General features: G+C 36.2%; 1 protein-coding gene and 1 pseudogene across 1 annotated transcript in view; one reads left to right on the top strand and one right to left on the bottom strand.

Moving 5' to 3' along the window:
• Positions 1-18,602, top strand: part of CHM (choroideremia (Rab escort protein 1)) — a 177,044-nt gene that overhangs the window by 44,347 nt on the left and 114,095 nt on the right. Inside the window, exon 3 of the mRNA XM_004685626.2 lies at positions 16,737-16,809. Within this exon, the coding sequence (XP_004685683.1) occupies positions 16,737-16,809 (73 nt within the window). The remainder of the gene's footprint in view (positions 1-16,736; positions 16,810-18,602) is intronic.
• Positions 3,788-15,168, bottom strand: LOC105853830 (annotated as a pseudogene).

The following is an 18,602-nucleotide window of genomic DNA, read 5'->3' as shown; positions in this document are numbered from 1 at the left end:
CGTCGATCTGCCTGTTCTGCTCCCCACTCTGTCTCTGGTGAATCCTCTCACCCTCCGCATCTCTGGCCTGTATCCCAGTTCTGTATGAATAAATAAATAAATCTTTAAAAAAAAAAGACACTATAAAGGAACAGGAAAATAAAAGAAAGCATAACTTCACCTAGAAAATACTAATTTCTATCATATTATTTAGGTAGAAGAAAGAAAACAGTGTTTTCTTCTGAGAGTTGGAAAAATGTTTTTTTTTTTTAAGTACCAAAGAATCAAATGTACCCTAGTTTTCTCCCTTCTACATTTTCCCTTATAAGGACAGAGTCCATTATGTCTGTGGCACTCATTTATGGTGAAAATAATTTTAATTTGCTTGACCTAATCTAGTGTTCAAAACACTGTATATTGTTAGAGATAATGTGATATAATAATAGTAGCTATCATTTGCTGAAAATTTGCTTGGTGCCATGTTAGGTACTTTACAAATATGAAATGATTCAATTCTTAATGTATTTCTCTAGAAAAAAAAAGTATAATTTTCTTTTTGCAGATGGGGTAACAAACTCAGAATTGAACTATGTTGTCTGGTGTTGCTTCTCTATGAAGGGGAAAGACCAGGATTTCAACTAAAGTCCATTTGACTGCAAAGCCTGTTTTTTTTTTACTGAGATAAGGGCTGAAAACAAATACTGAACTTGATAGTCAAGTTGAGACTGTCACTGCTGATTAGTTGTGTGACATGTTTTCTTCAAATTTAAACTACGTCTGGCACAATCTACCTCGAAGTTTCCTATGGGATAAATATTAAAAAGTTGATGTATGTGTGGCCAGCAAAGTTTTGTAAGAAAATGTAGAAGATTCACTAAAACACTTTTTCAAAGAATGTTCAGCTTCTGATTTGGAGGACAGTGTGGGGAAAAATAACCCTTAGAAGCAATTTATGCTTTGAAACAAAAATGTGGTATTATCTTCTATTCCCTGGAATCTGTATGCAAGGAACTTCATTTGCAAATGACAGTTCTTGAATAAGGAGGATATTTTTCATGGAGCTCAGAGGCTAAATGATTGAGACAGCCCTATGCAGAAGTCATAATCCATTAGCTTCTCTGTAGATGTTTCTCACTTTGACTAATTTAATTCAATGGTTTGCTTTGAATTAGGATACTTTCACATAAACTGGAAAACTACATGCAAAGATAGTAGAATGTACATACATGCTTTTTCACTGTTTTCCACTTCCAAGCCCTCTCTCTTTGAACAATGTCTTTACCATCTTCTCTCTTTAAAAAAATAAATAGGGGCCCTCCCTGGTGGCTCAAAGGGTTAGGACGTAGCACTGCAAGCTGGCTGCAGCCACTTCAGTGCGAGTTTGATTCCACGCTCCAGAGGTGACCCACATGGCACAGCAGACCTCTCCTGTCTCAGCCGCTGCTCCCCTCAGCAGTGCACTTCATCAATCTGCCTGTTTTGCCACGCTCCCCCTCGCCCCCCACACTGTCTCTGGTGAAGCTTCACACCGCCCCTGCATCTCTGGTTTGTACACCAGTTCTGTATGCATAAATAAATAAATCCTTTAAAAAATAAATAGCGAACTTTCTTGTATTTTGTTTTGACTTTGAAATGGCATATCTCTACCAGCTCTTTTGTAGCTAGAATGTGTTAGGCAACAATAAAGCTTAAGGCTATTTCCCTGTCACTATAATTTCCTTTTTTTATTTTTACATTAACGAAAATGGGTTTTGATTTGCCTTTCCATGACACAGGAAGCTCTGACATCTGAAATAGAGGATCTGGATAAAGGTGAGGGAATCAGAGATTCTTAATCCTTCGTTCTGTCGTTCTTTGAGTGGTGTCCCCATTCTTATCAGCCCTCTTCCTTCTTGGGGTTTTTCGTGAACCTAGCAATGCCTGGCTGGCACAGGACTGCAGTAATTGCCAGTGAAAGGCCATTAGAGAATCCTGTGGGCATGTTCTCCTGTGTCTACACTTGGCGAGGAGTGGAGGAGGAGAAGGGTGAGGAGGGTGGTAGTTGATTGTATTACAGGCACTACTCTCAGTGGTTTACAGATGACGAAACTGAGACTTTCAGATTACGGCTGAATTCATACAACTAGTAAGCGATACAGCTGGTATTTGGATCCACATCTGGCGCCTCTTAAATCCTAGAGTAATAGTTTAATTCTCTTAGTTACCAATCACTATCATTACTGTGAGTTCCAAGATGACCAAGCTACTGTACTTGCCCTCAAGTTGCTCCCATTCTAGTTAGTGAAAACATTTGTGCCGTCTAATTATATGACAGTATGATAGAGCTTATATGTGCAAAGCTATGGAAGCATAGAAATCAGGTTTTTTGGTTACATGTTGGACAACTGAAGGATTTACAGAGAAGATACCAGATTTGAATATTTCTGAATAATAGTTTACCTTTTTCATTCATTAGCTTTGTAATGCAGTAGTATTTTAGACATGGGAAATAAAAGCAGAGAGAAATTTCAAATGCCCTTCGTTCACTTAGGTAATGTTGGGTGTGTGGTTGTGGCTGATCCAATGGATGAATGGCAGAGAAGCGTGATGCCTAGAGGGCAGGCCGCAGTTAAGTTAGAACTAAATTTTGAGGGCCTTGTAGTGATGTTAAGAATTTTGGACTGGACTCTTGACACACTAATGAGATTTAAATACCTTTATTTTTTTTTTCAAGAGCTGTTGCACATATCATTTTACTGTACAACTATGTACAGCTCTTTAATGAAAAAGGAAAAACTTACCTGCTTGCATTTAAACAAAATGGAGTTTGACGGCCCTCCCTGGTGGTGCAGCAGGTTAAAACGCAGCACTGCAAGCTAGCTGTAGCCGCTTCAGTGTGAGTTCCATCCCTGGCCCCAGAGGTAACCCACATGGCATGGCAGACCATGCCTGTCTCACCCACTACTCCCCTCAGCAGTGTACTTTGTCCATCTGCCTGTTATGCTTGCTCTGATGAGTCCTCTCTCTGCCAGTGCATCTCTGGCCTGTACCCCAGTTCTGTATTCATAAATAAATCTTTAAAAAATAAACAAAATGGAGTTTGGACAGTCGAGCCAAATTTTATTGAAATACAAAATCTCAGATGTAACATACTACCCACAGACTCCACATTTAGCTAAAACTCAACCAAGTGTGTACAATAATTTCAAAATAGATGAATTTTCACATGTGATACTTAGAAGTTATTCAGAATCTACCTGTAAACTGAAAAGTTAATCAAAACTATTTTTGCCTCTACAGCCTACAGCTGCAGCAGGTGGCGTGCTTTGCTTAGTACTTTGGCTTTTTCTTGGTACCTTTGCTGCTCTCTGAGTTTTTTTTTTTTTTTTTTTTGGCTATTGATGTTGTAGGTGAATCAGATGCTCCTTATCAGCCAAGAAAGAATACAACAATCTCTGAAAAGAGGAGACTAAAGTCACAGTAACATACTCCCTTCATAGTGTGGTACTAGTACAGCCTCATCATCAGGCTGATCTTTTAAAAAGATTGATTTATTTCATGTATACAGACTGGGGTACAGGCCAGAGGTGCAAGGGTGGTGAGAGGATTCACCTGAGAGCAGGGAGCAGAACAGGCAGATGGACAAAGGACACTGCTGAGGGGAGCAGCTGGCGAGACAGGAGAGGTCTGCACCATGTGAGTCACCTCCCTGGCAGGGATCGAACTTGCGCGGAAGTGGCTGCAGCTAGCTTCATAGTGCTGTGCTCCAACATGTTGCGCCACCAGGGAGGGCTCATCAGGCTGATTTTTAAAGCACTTCTTTTTCAGTTTAAGATTCTGCTACATCATCATCACTTACATTGTTGTCATTCTTCTGTTCCTCATCTTCCCTCTTTAAACATTTTCAGATATTTATTAGACAAAATCTTTGGTAATATATCTGGGAGTAACTGAAAAGTTTCCAATTCCTCTGTGGTATTTGATAAATCACAGTGAGAGCTTTCTTTTCTTTTCCACCATGTCTGTGGCAGTAGGTGGCTAGATATTGAACAAAGTGTTACATGGCCTTGACTGAACACTAGCACCTCCTTGGTTGATGCTGCATAACTTAGGGGAGTTCTTCACGATGACCCGGATGTGGGATTTGGGCAACAATACTAGCTGCTGCTCTTTGCACTTTTCTTTACCCACAGCCATATCTGCAATCTTTGCAGCTCTGTGTCAGGGCAGCAGCCAAGGACCTGATATCAAACATACCAGTACCCACTGCCCCATGAGGTGGTGGGCCAACGTGGTGGGTGATGGCTTTAAGACACCTTTAAGCTAGGGAATGGCATGATGTGAATTGCAGGAACCTGATCACAATGGTAATAATGTGGAGAAGAATTTAGAGATAGGAATCCTTGGAGGATACTAACAAACTGACAGGATAAGAGGTAAGGTCTGAAATAAGGCAGAAATAGTAGGGGTAGCAAGGATAGAAGGAATTTGAGTGATTAACTAGAATTAACACGTAAGGAAGGAAGTAGTGAGTTCTAGAGGTTTTAACATGAGAAGCTGCAAAAATGGTGTTGGTATTTATTGAATTTGGAAATCAAGAGAAAACCAAGTTGGGGATAAGGAATACTTATAAATCTTTTTCTTATATAGAGGTTAAATTTAATAGGATATTTAATAAAGGAATGCGTACATTATCCTGATGATACATGATCTCTATTTTCACCCTAGGAAAAGCTATGAGTCTGAAGCTCCCTAAAGGAGTCCCAAAGTTGAGAGAACAATTTGTGAGTCATCGGCAGACAAGTGATAATTGAGTCTGTAGAAATAGATGAGATCACAGCAGAAAACAGAAATTGAGCCTTGCATATTACTTTGTCTACCTTTGTTGTGAATAATGGATTTGGATGTAGGAGTAGTGAAAAATGACTAACTTTGAACATAGGAAACTCTTCCTCCTGCTTTAAACACTGGGGACATAACCTGATATGATCTTATTAACAGAGCAACTTTCTATGACCTTATGGGACTCTTCAGAATCAAGGAAGGGCCTGGTTTTCCTCTCTGACCTTAGAATCACATCTTTATACTCTTTTAAGAAGACTGACTTCCTTGATCTTGATTTGAGGGCATAGTGAAAAGAGTTCAGCTTTTCTGTGTATCAGGTATATGGAGCTTTTAGTAAATGAGATTTTGTGTTTGGGGTAAGACCAGTTTATTCCCTCCCATGTTCTATTATTTGTCAGAAAGCTAGTAACATAATTCTTGTGGCATTCAACCAGATTTTATTGGAATAGATCTATTCAATAGTACCTGACAAATTGGTACTAGTAGGCATGCCAGACTTGTTTTCTTCTAAATTTCCACTGCATTTGTTTTAATTTCTCTTCTTTTGTTCTTGATCCTTTTCACTTGAGATTTCCCCCTCCCATATTTTCTTAGTCCTGCTAGAGTTTTGCCAGTTTTAATTTTTTAAAAAGATGTAAAGATCTTTTAAAAAGATTTACAAGAACTGAGGTACAGGCAAGAGTTGCAGTGGGTGAGAGGATTCACCAGAGACAGAGTGGGGAACAGAGCAGAACATACAGACTGATGGAAGTACACTGCTGAGGGGAGCAGCAGGCAGGTCAGGAGAGGTCTGCCACGCCATGAAGGTCACCTCCCTCTCTGGGAATTGAACTCACTCTGCAGTGTCTATGGACAGCCTCACAGTGCTGCACTTTAATTTTTGTTTAATTTTTTGAAGAAACAGCCTTTGGTTTCATTAACCTTTTAGACTTTTTGATTTCTATTTCATTTATTTCTGCTTTGATTTTTATTTATTTGAGTTCATTTTTTGTTTCTTGATGTTGCCCTATATTGCTATGCATTTTCCTCTTAGTACTATTTTAGCTGCATCATAATAAGTTTGGAAATTTGTGTCCCCATTGTCATTCCTTTGATGTACTTTTTGATTTACTAACTAGTAGTCTTTTTGTAGTGTGTTGTTCATTCTCCATGTATTAAAGAATTTCCCTGCTTTCTTTGGTAGTTGATTTCTAGTTTGATACTGTCCTTGTCTATGAAGATGCTTGAAAAGATTTCAGTCTTTTTGAATTTGTGATACTTGTTTTGTGACTCAGTACGTGGTATATTCCAGATAATGTCCATATGCATTTGAGAAAAGTGTATTATGTTTTGTTTTTTTTTTTGGTGGAGTGCTCTGCAAATTTTTTTGGGTCCATGTCTTAGTAGACCTTCTACATCAGGTGTTAACTATTTGTTTAAGGCTACTCTGTGTACCACCATTATTACTCCCTGTGTGTGCTGTAATTACCTGTTTTTCCTTCAGAAGTTACTGGCTTTGTTCTGCTGCAGTCCTGCTTTGAAGGTATGGAGTAATAGGTGAAGTGAGCATCTTCATTCTGTCAGCATCTTGCCTTCACCCTTTTAACTAAAAATTTTAGCTAACTTTCCCATCATGAAATTTCAGATATCCTCGTGCATCAGTTTTATGTTTGTTCTTTAGATATTGTGAATACTCTTTTTCTAATTCCACAGTGAGACTCCAGTATAAGGAAGAATTTTTTACTATATAAAATAGGTTTCCTGGCAGTAGAGATAAATGTCAGCATGAACTACTTTTTCTTTTCCTTGATGTACAGAGGCAGCTGTGACACAAAATTGGCAGAAAGTGTTCAGTTCCCCTTTTTTCTTCAGTCAGGACGTTCTCAACTTGTCCTTAACTTTATCGTGTTTATGGAGTTTTAAAAACAAGACTAGTAACCTAGCTTTTTTGTTCTCTACAAAACAATTTTAAAGTGGAAATAATATTTTATAAATTAAATTTATAAATACCTGTTTTCGGAAGGTATATCTTTAAATACAAAATTTAAGAATATATTGCGGGTTTTAAATTTTATTTTTCAGTAATGTTCTAGAGAGCATATTAGAATGTTACCTTGATTTTTTTTTCATTTTGAATGTTGAATTTTGCTATCTATAGACTTTGGTTTTGTAAACCATGTTTAGAACCATGCAAATATGAAAATGAATTTAGTCAAAGTCTATTTTATGAGTTGAAAGTAAGTTTACAAATAATTGTTACCCATATTGTCAGAAAGACCACAGTAATTAAAAACATACTTTGCCTTTTACAAACATAATTTTATGAGACCACCAGATGCTGATGTTAATTAATAGATCACTGACAGGAAAAGTTAAAAATGGGAGCTTGATGGAAAAACCTAGAACCACTTAGCTCTGTCTTATTACCAGGCGTATGGGAGAGAAAATTACCATGATATTTTGTCATGGTAATTTTCAGACATATAAAATAGTTGAAAAAATTTTACTGTGAATACCAGTGTATCCACTATCTAGATTCTGCCTTTAACATCTTGCTGTATTTGCTTTATTACGTGGCTTTTAATGATTGCTCTTCTAACCATTCATCATTCCATTTATTTTATGTAATTTTTTAAAATCAAAGTAACATTGTTTTTCAACATTGTATATAATTCAAAAGCATAGACCCACACTTCCTGAGATGCTTGTCCTCACTCCACACCTACCACCAAGGTACCATTGTCCTCCACCATAGTTCATTGTGACCACCTCAACAATATCAATAGTGCTTTCACGCCTCCCCTAAATTAAGTTGTGCACGTCCAGTACCTTCAGTCCGAAATATTTTAGCATGCATGTCATTTATTAGATTTCAATATTTGTTGATACTACACATTTCAAGATAAAGTTGCATGGAATTAAATGCACATGTTTTGAATTTACATTTAATATTTTTTTTTGCAAATGCATATACTTGTGTAACTACAAACTTCATCAAGACAGAACATTGCAATCACTCCAGAATGTTGAGTTTTCCCTCAGCCCTCTTCAGATTCAAATCCTACCCTCACTACTGTACTGAAAGACAACAGACTCTTGAGTATTTACCATCAGATTTATTTATTTAGCTTATTTCACCTTAACACGAAAGTTCTGGTGTCATTCATACTATAAAACTGAACTTTCTAACTATTTCTCCTATACTGCTTCCTCTTCTTCTCTTGTCACCACTATATATTTTTTAGACTGGGTTTGTGTGTGTGTGTGTAAATATATATTTCATGTATGAGTGAAATCATCCAGTAGTTGTTTTTCACTTTCTGACTCATTTCACTTAGTATACGCATCTATGTTGTAATACGAGGTAAGATTTCATCTTAATAGCTGAGTAACATTCCATTGAGTATATGTACTATAACTTTTATTTTAAAGAATTGTTATGTTTATTTATACAACAAGAGCAGAGCAGAGGTGTAGGCCAAAGGTATGGGGTGGGGGGTGGGGAGGTATGGGGGTGGTAGTGAGAGGATTCACCAGAGACAAATTAGGCAGCAGAGCAGGTAGATTGAGTAAAATACACCATTGAGGTGAGCAGCAGGTGAGACACTAGAGGTTTGCTGTGCCATGTGGGCTAACTCCCTGGCCAGCGATCAAACTCATGCTGTAGTGCCACCTGATAGCTTGACAGTGCTGAGACTTAACCCCTTGCACTACAAGGAGGCCACTGTGATATAACTTCTTTATTAAGACATTTGTTGATGGACATTTTGGTTGATTCTGTATTTTGACTATTGCAATAAATGCTACTATGAGCCTAGGGACTATCATTAAATATTATTTTTCAATTATTTTCATATTTGGATAAATAACTAGGAGAAGTCTTGCTGTACCATATAGTATTTGTTTTTATCTTTTAAGGAGTCATTACTATTTTCCCAAGAGGCTATAGTAATTTACAACCCTACTAGTAGTATACAAACATTCATGTTACTCAACAGTCCTGAAACACTTGTTTTAGTTTTTTGATATAGGTCATATAGGGCTTACAGGTGTGAGGCAATATTTCATTGCAGTTTTGATTTGCATGTTCTTAGCGGGTGATGTGCAGTTTTCCATGTGCCTGTTGGCTATATGTATATCATCTTAGGAGAAGTGTCTTCTAAGTTCTCCTGCCCATTTACTGACTGTATTTTTTGTTGTTGTCAAGCTGTTTTAAGTTCTTTGTATATTTTGTGTATTGACCATTGTTACATCTAGATGTTCAGTAATGTGTTCCAGTCAGCAGTTTTCCTTTTTTTTTAAATGTTGGTTTCTTTTGCTGAAAAAAAATTAATTTGATGTAGTCCCATTGATTTATATTTGCTTTTGTTTCCCTTGCAGTTGGAGTTGAGTACCCAAACATATCCTAATGTTGATGTCTGGGATTGTATGGCCTATGTTTTCTTCCATGTATCTTAGATCTCAGGTATTATAGCTGACTAGTTCATTCATTCTAAAGTAAATTTTGTGTACAGTGTTAAATAATAAAGTTTCATTTTTTTTTCTCATATGACTGTCCAGTTTTCCTAGTACCATTTGTTGAAGATGCTTTTCCTTTCTCCTTATATACTCTTGACTCCATTGTCATAAAATAACTGTATATGTTTGGATTTCTTATCTCTGTTTTATTCAACTTTTGTGTGTTTGTGTGCTTATTCTAGTATCACACTGTTGGCTGATGACTGTAGTTTTGTAACATAGTTCAACGTCTGGGAGTTTGATACTTCCCTTTTTCCTTATGTAAAAAATTGCTTTTGATATTCAGAAAGCATTGTGATGCCATATAACTACAATAATGTTTGTTCTATTTCTTTGAAGGGTGTTATTGGTAGTTTGATAGAGATTGCATTGAATCTGTGTATTGCTTTGCATTATATAGCCTCTTTAATAATGTTAGACCTTCTAATTCATTAGCAGGAATATCTTTCCATCTCTGTGTCTTCTATTTCTTTTAATGTCTTGTAGTTCTCATTCAAAGATATTTTACTCATTTGTGAGGATTGTTCCTACTCATTCATTTTAGTACATTTGTAAATGGGATTGCTTCCTTAATTTCATTCTCTTATATTTTGTTTTTTGTGCATAGGCTCAGAACAGAATTTTGTATGTTGATTTTTTAGCCTACCACTTCACTGCTTTTTACTTTTTTTTTTCTAATAGTATATTAGTAAGGTCTGTTGGGTTTTCTATATATACTATCATGTCATTTATAGGTAGTGATGATTTTGTGTCTTCTTTTCCAGTTTGGATTCTTGTGATATCTTTCTCTAATTTCTCTAATTGCTCTAGCTAGGACTTACAGTAACATTTTATATAGTAGTGGTGAATGTTTATATCCTTGTAATATCCTTGATCTTAGAGAAAAATCTTTCAGTTTTTCATCACTGAGTATGATATTACCTGTACATTTATCATATATGACCTTTATATTATGTTGTGATATGTTCCTTCTATCCTCATTTAAATTTTTTTTACCATAAACAGATGGTGGATTTCGTTAAATGCCTTCTTTGCATCTGTAGATATGATAGTATGATTTTTATCTTTCCTTTTATTGATGTGATGATTTAAATTGATGGATTTCCATATGTTGAATCATCTTTGCATCCCAGAAATAAATCCCAGTAGATTATATTGTTCAAATCTTTTTATGTATTATTGAATTAGGCTTATAAGTATGTTGGGGATTTTTGCATCTATGTTCATTAGGGATATTGGTCTGTAGTTCTCATGTAATATCCTACTCTGCTTTTGTTTCAGTGTAATGCTGGCCTCGTAAAATCTCTTTGGAAACATTACTTCTTTTTCAAGTTTTTGTAAGAGCTTGAGAAGAATATGTATCAGTTTATTTCTTTGAAGGTTTGGCAGAGGTCACAGGTGAATCCATCTGGTCTTGTGATTTGTTTTTTGTTAGACTTTTCATCAGTGTTTCAATTTCATTATTTGTAATTGGTCTTTTCAGGTTTTATATTTCCTCCCAATTCAATCTTAAAAAGGTTGTATTCTTCTGAAAATTGGTCCAATTCTTCTAGGCTATCCAATTTATTACTATGACATGAAATTGTTCATAGTAGTATTTTATTTTCCTCTAAGTTTTGAGAACTCTTTCATAACTTCTGTTTCTTTATTCTATTTATTAGACTTTTATCCCTTTGCTGTGACCCTATGTAAAGGTTTGTCTATTTTATCATTTTGAATAAACAGGCTTTTGGTTCATTGATCTTTTGTATTGACTTTGTAATTTCTATTTATTTTTGCTCTTATTTTTATTATTTTCTTGTTTTTGTGGCTTTTGGTTTCATTTGTTCTCTTTTAGGTTCTTTTGTTTTTAAAGTTTTATTTATTTATGCATGCAGAACTGAGGTACATGTCAGAGGTGCAGGGGCGGTGAGAGGATTCACCAGAGACAGAATGGGGAGCAGAACAGACTGACTGAGGAAGTACATTGCTGAGGGGAGCAGCAGGCGGGTCAGGAGAGTTCTGCCACGCCATATGGGTTACCTCTGGGGCCAGGGATTGAACTCTTGCTGAAGTGGCTTTAGCTTCTTAGTGCTGTGTTTACCCATTCCACCATCAGGGAGGGCCCTCTTTTAGGTTGTTAAGGTGTTTCTTGAGCTCTTGCTTTTTGCGTTAGACCTGTATTGTTGTATACTCCTTTCCTTCATCGGATAGGTTCTGGAAACATGTCTTTACTTTTTAAAAAAGATTTATATATTTATGCATACAAAACTGGGGTACACACCAGAGGTACAGGGGCAGTGAGAGGATTCACCAGAGAGTGTGGGGAGCAGAACAGGCAGATTGACGAAGTACACTGCTGAGGGAAGCAGTGGGTGGGTCAGGACAGGCCATGCTCTATGGATCACCTCCAGGGCTGGGGATCGAACTCACTCTGAAGTGGCTGTGGCCAGCTTGTAGTGCTGCATCCTAACCCGTTGTGTCACCAGAGAGGGCCACATGTCTTTATTTTTATTTATCTCTAGTTATTTTTTAATTTCTCCTTTGATTTTCTAGCTAACAAAATGGTCATTCAGTGGTATGTTATTTATTCTCTACATATTTAATACGGTATCTGGTTGATTTGTTTGATATTATTATAGCCAGATACTGGGTAAGAATCCATCTTTTAATTTATTGGTACTTGTTTTGTGACCCCCAAACATGGTTAATCCTCAGAAATGTTCCATGGGTACTTTAGAAGAATGTAATCTCAACTTTTGGGGGGTACTTTGCCTCCAAATGTCTATTAAACATGTAATAAATGTCTGTTAATCATATCTTGTCTAATTCCTTAAGTAAGGCTCTTCATTTCTTGTTGATTTTATGTCTAAGTGATCTGTTTATTGATGTAATGGGATATTGAAGCCTCTTAGTATTTTTTTTTTTTTGCTGCTATAAATGTCTATATTTTTTGTTGCTAATTTCTTATGTTGATGCCCCTTTATTGGGTTCATCTGTATTGACGAGTTTCCTTTCTTCCTGATATAGGTATTAATATGCATGTATATGTATATATATATGATTGAACTCTGTATACTCATTACATAATAACCATTCCTGTATCTGGTTTCCATTTTTCTTTGGAATTCTCTTTTATCATATAGAATTATGATGGCCCTTGTCTTTATTGGGGTCCTGTTTGCTTGTAGGGTTATTTATGCCTATTTACTTTGAGTCGTGTTAGTCTTGGAGCTTATATACACTTTATGGAGACAATAATTTTTTTTTAAAGATTTATTTATTTATACATGTAAGAACTGGGGTCTAGACCAGAAATGCAGGGGGTGAAAGGATTCACTGGAGACAGAGTGGGGAGCAGAACAGGCTGATCTACTTAAACACACTGCTGAGGGGAGCAGCAGCCTAGACAGGAGAGGTCTGCTTTGCTTTGTGGGTTAGTTCCCTGGTGGGTCATAATACTCATGCCTCAGTGACTAGTGATAGCTTGATAGTGCTGAGTCTTTAACCCCTGTGCCACTAGGGACAGTTACTCTTTGCCTACTGATTAATCAGTTTTGCCCATATACAGTAAGTGTGAGTTGTGATGTGAAAGGGCTTAGTATAGCCATTTTGTGTTTCATTTTCTGGTTCACTATTTCTTTGTTAATCTTTTTGATTGATCTTAAATTTAGATCAGAAAATTCCTTTCACTTCTTATAGGGGAGGTCTAATGTTGGCAAACTTCTTCAGATTTTGTCTAAGATTGCTTTATTTTTCCTTTCATACCTGAAAGCAAGTCTCACAGTATATAATATTCTTGACTGACTTTTTTATGTTTGAGTATTTTGAGTATGCTATCCCAATCTCTTCACAGTTTCTGCTGTGGAGTCTAAGTAAAGCCTGATGGGAATACTTTTATTAGTTACCTGCTTTTGTCCCCTGAGTCACCTTTAATAATCTTTCTTGGTCTTGAACTCTGTGTAATTTCATTACTTTGTGTATTGTTGTTAGTATCATTACTTTTTTCCTAAATTACTTTAGCTTCATAGACTTGCATATTTAGTTCCTTACCCAGGTCTGGATGATTTTCTTCTATTACAGTATTTTTCTTTTAAAAGTTTTCTGTTCCCCTCTCTTCTGAAATATTCACTATCCTTATTTTGTATTCATAATCTGTCAGATAGTTCTTATTGCACTTCATTTTTTAGGGGATTTCTTATTTCTCTGCTGCCTTGGACCTTGTTTCATTTCTATCTTCATGGTCACTGATTCCATCCTCCATTTGGTCTATTCTGCCTTTATGGCTTTCTTTAGAGTTCTTGACCTCTTTGCATTCTGAAATTGTTATTTTCTTATTGAAAACTTCAATTTCTGAGCTCATTAACTTTTTTTCAACTTTATTTGTATATATATATTTTCAGTTCTCTTGTAGCAGCTTCATTTACTTTCCTGAGTTTTATCTTATCTTCTAGAACTCCCTTATTACACTTTTAAAGTTCTATCTGATAGGGAGATATTATCTTTCATGTCTTTGTGGGTGGATTATGATGAATTGTGCTCTTGTGATACTGTATTCCCTTGAGATCTCTATTTTCCATGTGTTACTGGTTTTTTTGTGTGTACTCATTTTTCTAGTTTATATTTCCCTATTTTTGATTAGTATCTAAAATAATAACTTAGAGTTGGATTACTTTCCTTGTAGGTGGTGCTCTGTTTTAATTTGATTTGATTCCATTATTTTGTTGTGCTTGTTTCTATAGGTATTGAAAATTATTTTTGCATTTACCTAGTCTAGTGTGGAGGAGGGACCTATTTGGTCTACCTGCTTGTGGAAACGTGCTAAGTGCACTTTGCTTGTGTTTGTGGTAGCAGTATTCTCATTCCTCTCCCAGCTTCCAGATCTGTAACTCTGCAGCCTATGTACTTCATGAGGTCAGCACTTGTCTAGGGAGGTGGTAAAGTGATAGTGGATGGTGCTATCTCTGGTCTTTTGCTCACCAGGTACAACAGCCTATGTGGAGATAACCCAGCTCTTTCATAAGCATTTCCCTTTTTTCAAGATTATGTGCCCCAAATAGTATTGTCTCTACTTTCATCCTTAGGACCCTACGTGACTTGGCAGTCTGCCACTTTAGTTTCCTGCCTTGGCTGCCTTCTCCAGGAGTGTTTCTCCACCTAATTCATTTTCAGTGAAATGTGAATTTCCTCAGTCACTTTTGTACAGTCTGTATTAGTCTTTGATTTCCAAGGGGTGGCTTAAACAAACCTCGAGTCATGGAACTCTGAGGGACAATTAAAAATTGTCCCTCTGGTCAACTGTTAGATGTTTCTCTTTGGGGCAAAGCAAGGAACCATCTGATGATATCTCTGAAAGAGATTTTTGTTTGTCTACCAGCTCTTTGTCAATTTTGTGAATATGTTGTCTTTTTTTTGTGCCTAGCCCATTATTTATTAAATGATGTGTTTTGTGGAATTTCTTGTCTGAAAAATTTTATTTACATTCATTCAATGCTAGAGTTGTGTTATGCATTTGTTACTTATCAGTTGGTTTATCTACTAAAAATACATAGCTCTTAAGGCTTTCACATATGAATCAGAGCTTGTTAACTTATGAAGGCTTAAAAGAAACCAAACTATCTCAACAAAAGATATAAAGACAGTGGTTTCAGGGTGGACTTTTTTCCCCCCAAACTCCCAGGATATTCTAATTTTGTTTTGTTTCTATTTAGAAGATGAGAAATGATGGTAGAAGTTCTCTATGTTATTTTCATGCAGGGGCAAATGTAAATTACTGTAGGAAAATGTGGATTCTATCATTCCCTTTTTTTTTTTCTACTATTTCATCCTGAACATTGCCTACCTTCTTCTCTGATACTGTTGCCTCTGACCCAAGGTTTCAGTTTCCATGCTTCTTGATTCCAAAGTATTAGCAAGGAGTGATCATCTAGAATTGCTAGAGTTGCTAAAATTCTAACTTCATTTTAAAGCCCACTAGCGATTTCTGAACAGTGTATGAATTTGCATTATTTCCAAAAACTATCAGATTATGAATAAAGTAGTAATCTAGAGTATCAGATATACTTTCCCAGGAATGTTCTTTTTAACAATTTTCTCTGGTAGAACAAAGCAGTGATTGTTAGTATAATGCTGCAGATGAACCTAAAATTTGACTGTTCTTCAGACCCATGTCAGCAATTAAAATTGAGCATAAGTTAATGTCAGAATTTTGAGAGAATATCCAGTAACATAATGATTGAGTAAATTTTGTTTATTAAAGATTTTAGTCTTTGCTTTGTTTTAATGAGAGCTTTTGTGTAGAGTTATATTTCATTAAGGTACAGATGAGGAAAAATAAAAACAAAATTAAATCAGAATTTCTCTCACCCTAGAATCAGAATGGAAGCTATAGATGCAATGGAGTATATTTTGGGAATTATTCTTACAGAGAATCATTTAACACAAAGAGTTTTGCAAGGATTGGGAAACCCAGTTACACAGTGCATAATTGGAGAGTTTGTTGCCGCAAATCAATTTTTTTTGTAGCTATTGTAGTAGTTTTAATCCCCATGAGTTTCTCATCACCCAAATCTGTTATTTAAGGAAGTTAATCAGAAGTTCAGTGTCTAAGGAGTTTACCTGATCCTAGTTGAGAGTTCTAGGTTCTCTAAGATCTTCACAAGGCTGTTGAAGGAAGAACAATTGCTCACCCACTTATCAATGGGAATATTATATTTACTGTACTTACTGCAAAAGTCTTGACTTGAATCACTGTGTATTAGGATCTACTTTTACTTTTGGCCTTGAATGCTAAGAGAAGTGACAGGCCTTCCACTAGTTGTAGAGTTACTGTGTGTGTGTGTGTGTGCGTGTGTGCGTGAGTGACTGAAAGCAAGAGTGAGAGGAAGAGAGTGGGGGAGAGAGAATGTGTATTGAGTGAGCAAGAGACAGGGATAAGGGAGATGAGTTTGATAGGGAAGGTGGCGATGGATATTAACTATTAGAAAATTAGCAGTCTCCATTGGCTTTCTTTGAGCTCTTTCAAAGTTTTCTATCCACCCAGTTTTGTTAATCCAAGAGTCAGATTTGTTCATGTTTTCTTTTCTCTAAGAGGGGCAAAGATTTTTACCTCTCAGATTCTATCAATATGTCAGTTATTTAAATTAAGTACATAATTTTGGGGTATATTTTCATGCCTGCATATGTGTACATGCTCTATTCACTTGCAACAAACCTGCAATGGCTGATGTTGTCAAAAGATTTTTTTTTTCCTACTCATATACAAAGAAAAGTAGCCTATAGCATCTTCTGTTTCAGTCTACTTCCAGTGATCTGCACAGCTCAGTTGTGTGTACTTTTAACATGTAGGCAGTGATACTGAGAATGGAATGAGTTAAACAGTCAAGTGGTCGTTTATTGAGGGTCACTGACTTGATTTTTTTACTCTTTTCTTCCCGCTTATTTTTCCATTGTTACAGAAGAAGCTACTATGGAGGAAATTGGGCCAGTTTTAGCTTTTCGGGACTGCTCTCCTGGCTAAAGGAATACCAGGTAAAGTTATTAATATCTGAGTTTTTATTCTCCTAGGTTCCATTTTGTATCACATAATAACTGTGCTTTGTAGAAAACTGTAATAAGAAGCTTTATCTGTATTATAGAATGGAATGGATACCTCACTTTTATTTACTTCATTGACAAAAGTTATGTAGCCACCTTTTCAGCTGTTTTCCGATGCTTTTAAAATATAGAGAATGCTGGGCCCTCCCTGGTGGTGCAGCGGGGTAAAGCACAGCACTGAGAATCTAAAGCCGCTTCCTCATGGGTTCGATTCCCGCCTGCCCCGGAGGTGACCACATGGCGTGGCAGACCCCTCCTGACCCGTCCGCTGCTCCCTTCAGCAGTGTGCTTCGTCGATCTGCCTGTTCTGTTCCCCGCTCTGTCTCTGGTGAAGCCTCTCACTGCCCCTGAGCCTCTGGCCTGTACCCCAGCTCTGTATGCACAAATAAAATAAAATCTTAAAAAAAAAAAGGAAACTATAAAAATATAGAGAATGCTTTTTGGCATGTACAGATTACGTTGATTAAAAAATCACATATACTTGATAGCATTACTCTCTACATGCAAATAATAATTCATGTTTCCCCCCCTAAAATTGTCTTTCATAAAAAAATAGTTTTGTTCTTAGAAAGTTTTACACATTACTAGTTGTTCTTTCAATTAATATGTTTTGAAATAAACTATTTGGTAAAGATATATTAATTTGAAATAACCTCTGTCATTGGTGGGTTTTCATATTTATGGTTTTGGTGTTTATAATTTTACTGATAGAATCAGTGAAAAGAAACAGGTAATTAAATAATTGATAGCATTGTAAAGAAGCTTTTCAGTTTTTGTAATCATAATGTTCATACAGCTGTATGTCTGAAGCCTATGCAGTTTTACAAATCAATATTACTTTAATAATAAATTTTAGAAAGCTTTTTGAATATCACTTATAATATTGAAATACGGAGTTTACTAATTTTTATGAGCTAGTTTTAAAAAGTGTTATTATTTTATGTAAGTGCTACATGTGGCTTGAAATTAGATTCCAGCATCACACCTGGAATCAGAAACTACTGTATTTTAAAAGAGCTTGTACATTTTGGAAGAGAGGATGAGAATACTTTTAGAAAATTGTTTTTCCATAGCTAAGAAATAACATGGTTAAGACTCATTAAACACTTACCATGTGCCATGCACTATACTAAGTGTTGTAGTTGTATGGATTGATTTAATGGTGTAGAGGACTCAAAAGGTAAATTTTGGTAATGAAAATACAGTGAAGATTCAGTTTAAATAATGTTGAATGAAATGAGCACGTGGAGAAAAAGGCATATTTGTAATGTAGCATTTGATAGAATTTTTCAAAGTATGTATCAACTAAGAAATTAAATGTAAGTGGACATTTAACTATATATTTTATCAGTATATTAATTATCCACATATACTTATGTTGATCAGAAACTGTTTTGAACCTTATCCCTGGGTAGTATGTGTGGGTCCCCTTCTATTTAGACATATTTAGTACATCAACAAGAAAATTCAGTCTAGTTTCTCAGAACAAGAAAAATACCTCAGTTTTCTGAATTGAAAACTTTTGCTGAGTTTAAAAGGAGTTTTAAAAAACAATTTTGGGGCCCTCCCTGGTGGTGTAGCATGTTAAAGTGCAGCACTAAGAAGCTAAAGCCACTTCAGTACGACCTCGATCCCCACCCCGGAGGTGACCTCATGGCTCAGCAGACTTTCCTGATCTGCCCACTGCTCCCCTCAGCAGTGTACTTCGTCGTTTGGCCTGTTCTGCT

This window comes from Condylura cristata, unplaced genomic scaffold (genome assembly GCF_000260355.1).
Source record: "Condylura cristata isolate star-nosed mole 26May11 unplaced genomic scaffold, ConCri1.0 scaffold00019, whole genome shotgun sequence".
Classification (NCBI taxonomy): Eukaryota; Metazoa; Chordata; class Mammalia; order Eulipotyphla; family Talpidae; genus Condylura; species Condylura cristata.
This window is presented reverse-complemented; position numbering and strand designations above follow the sequence as displayed.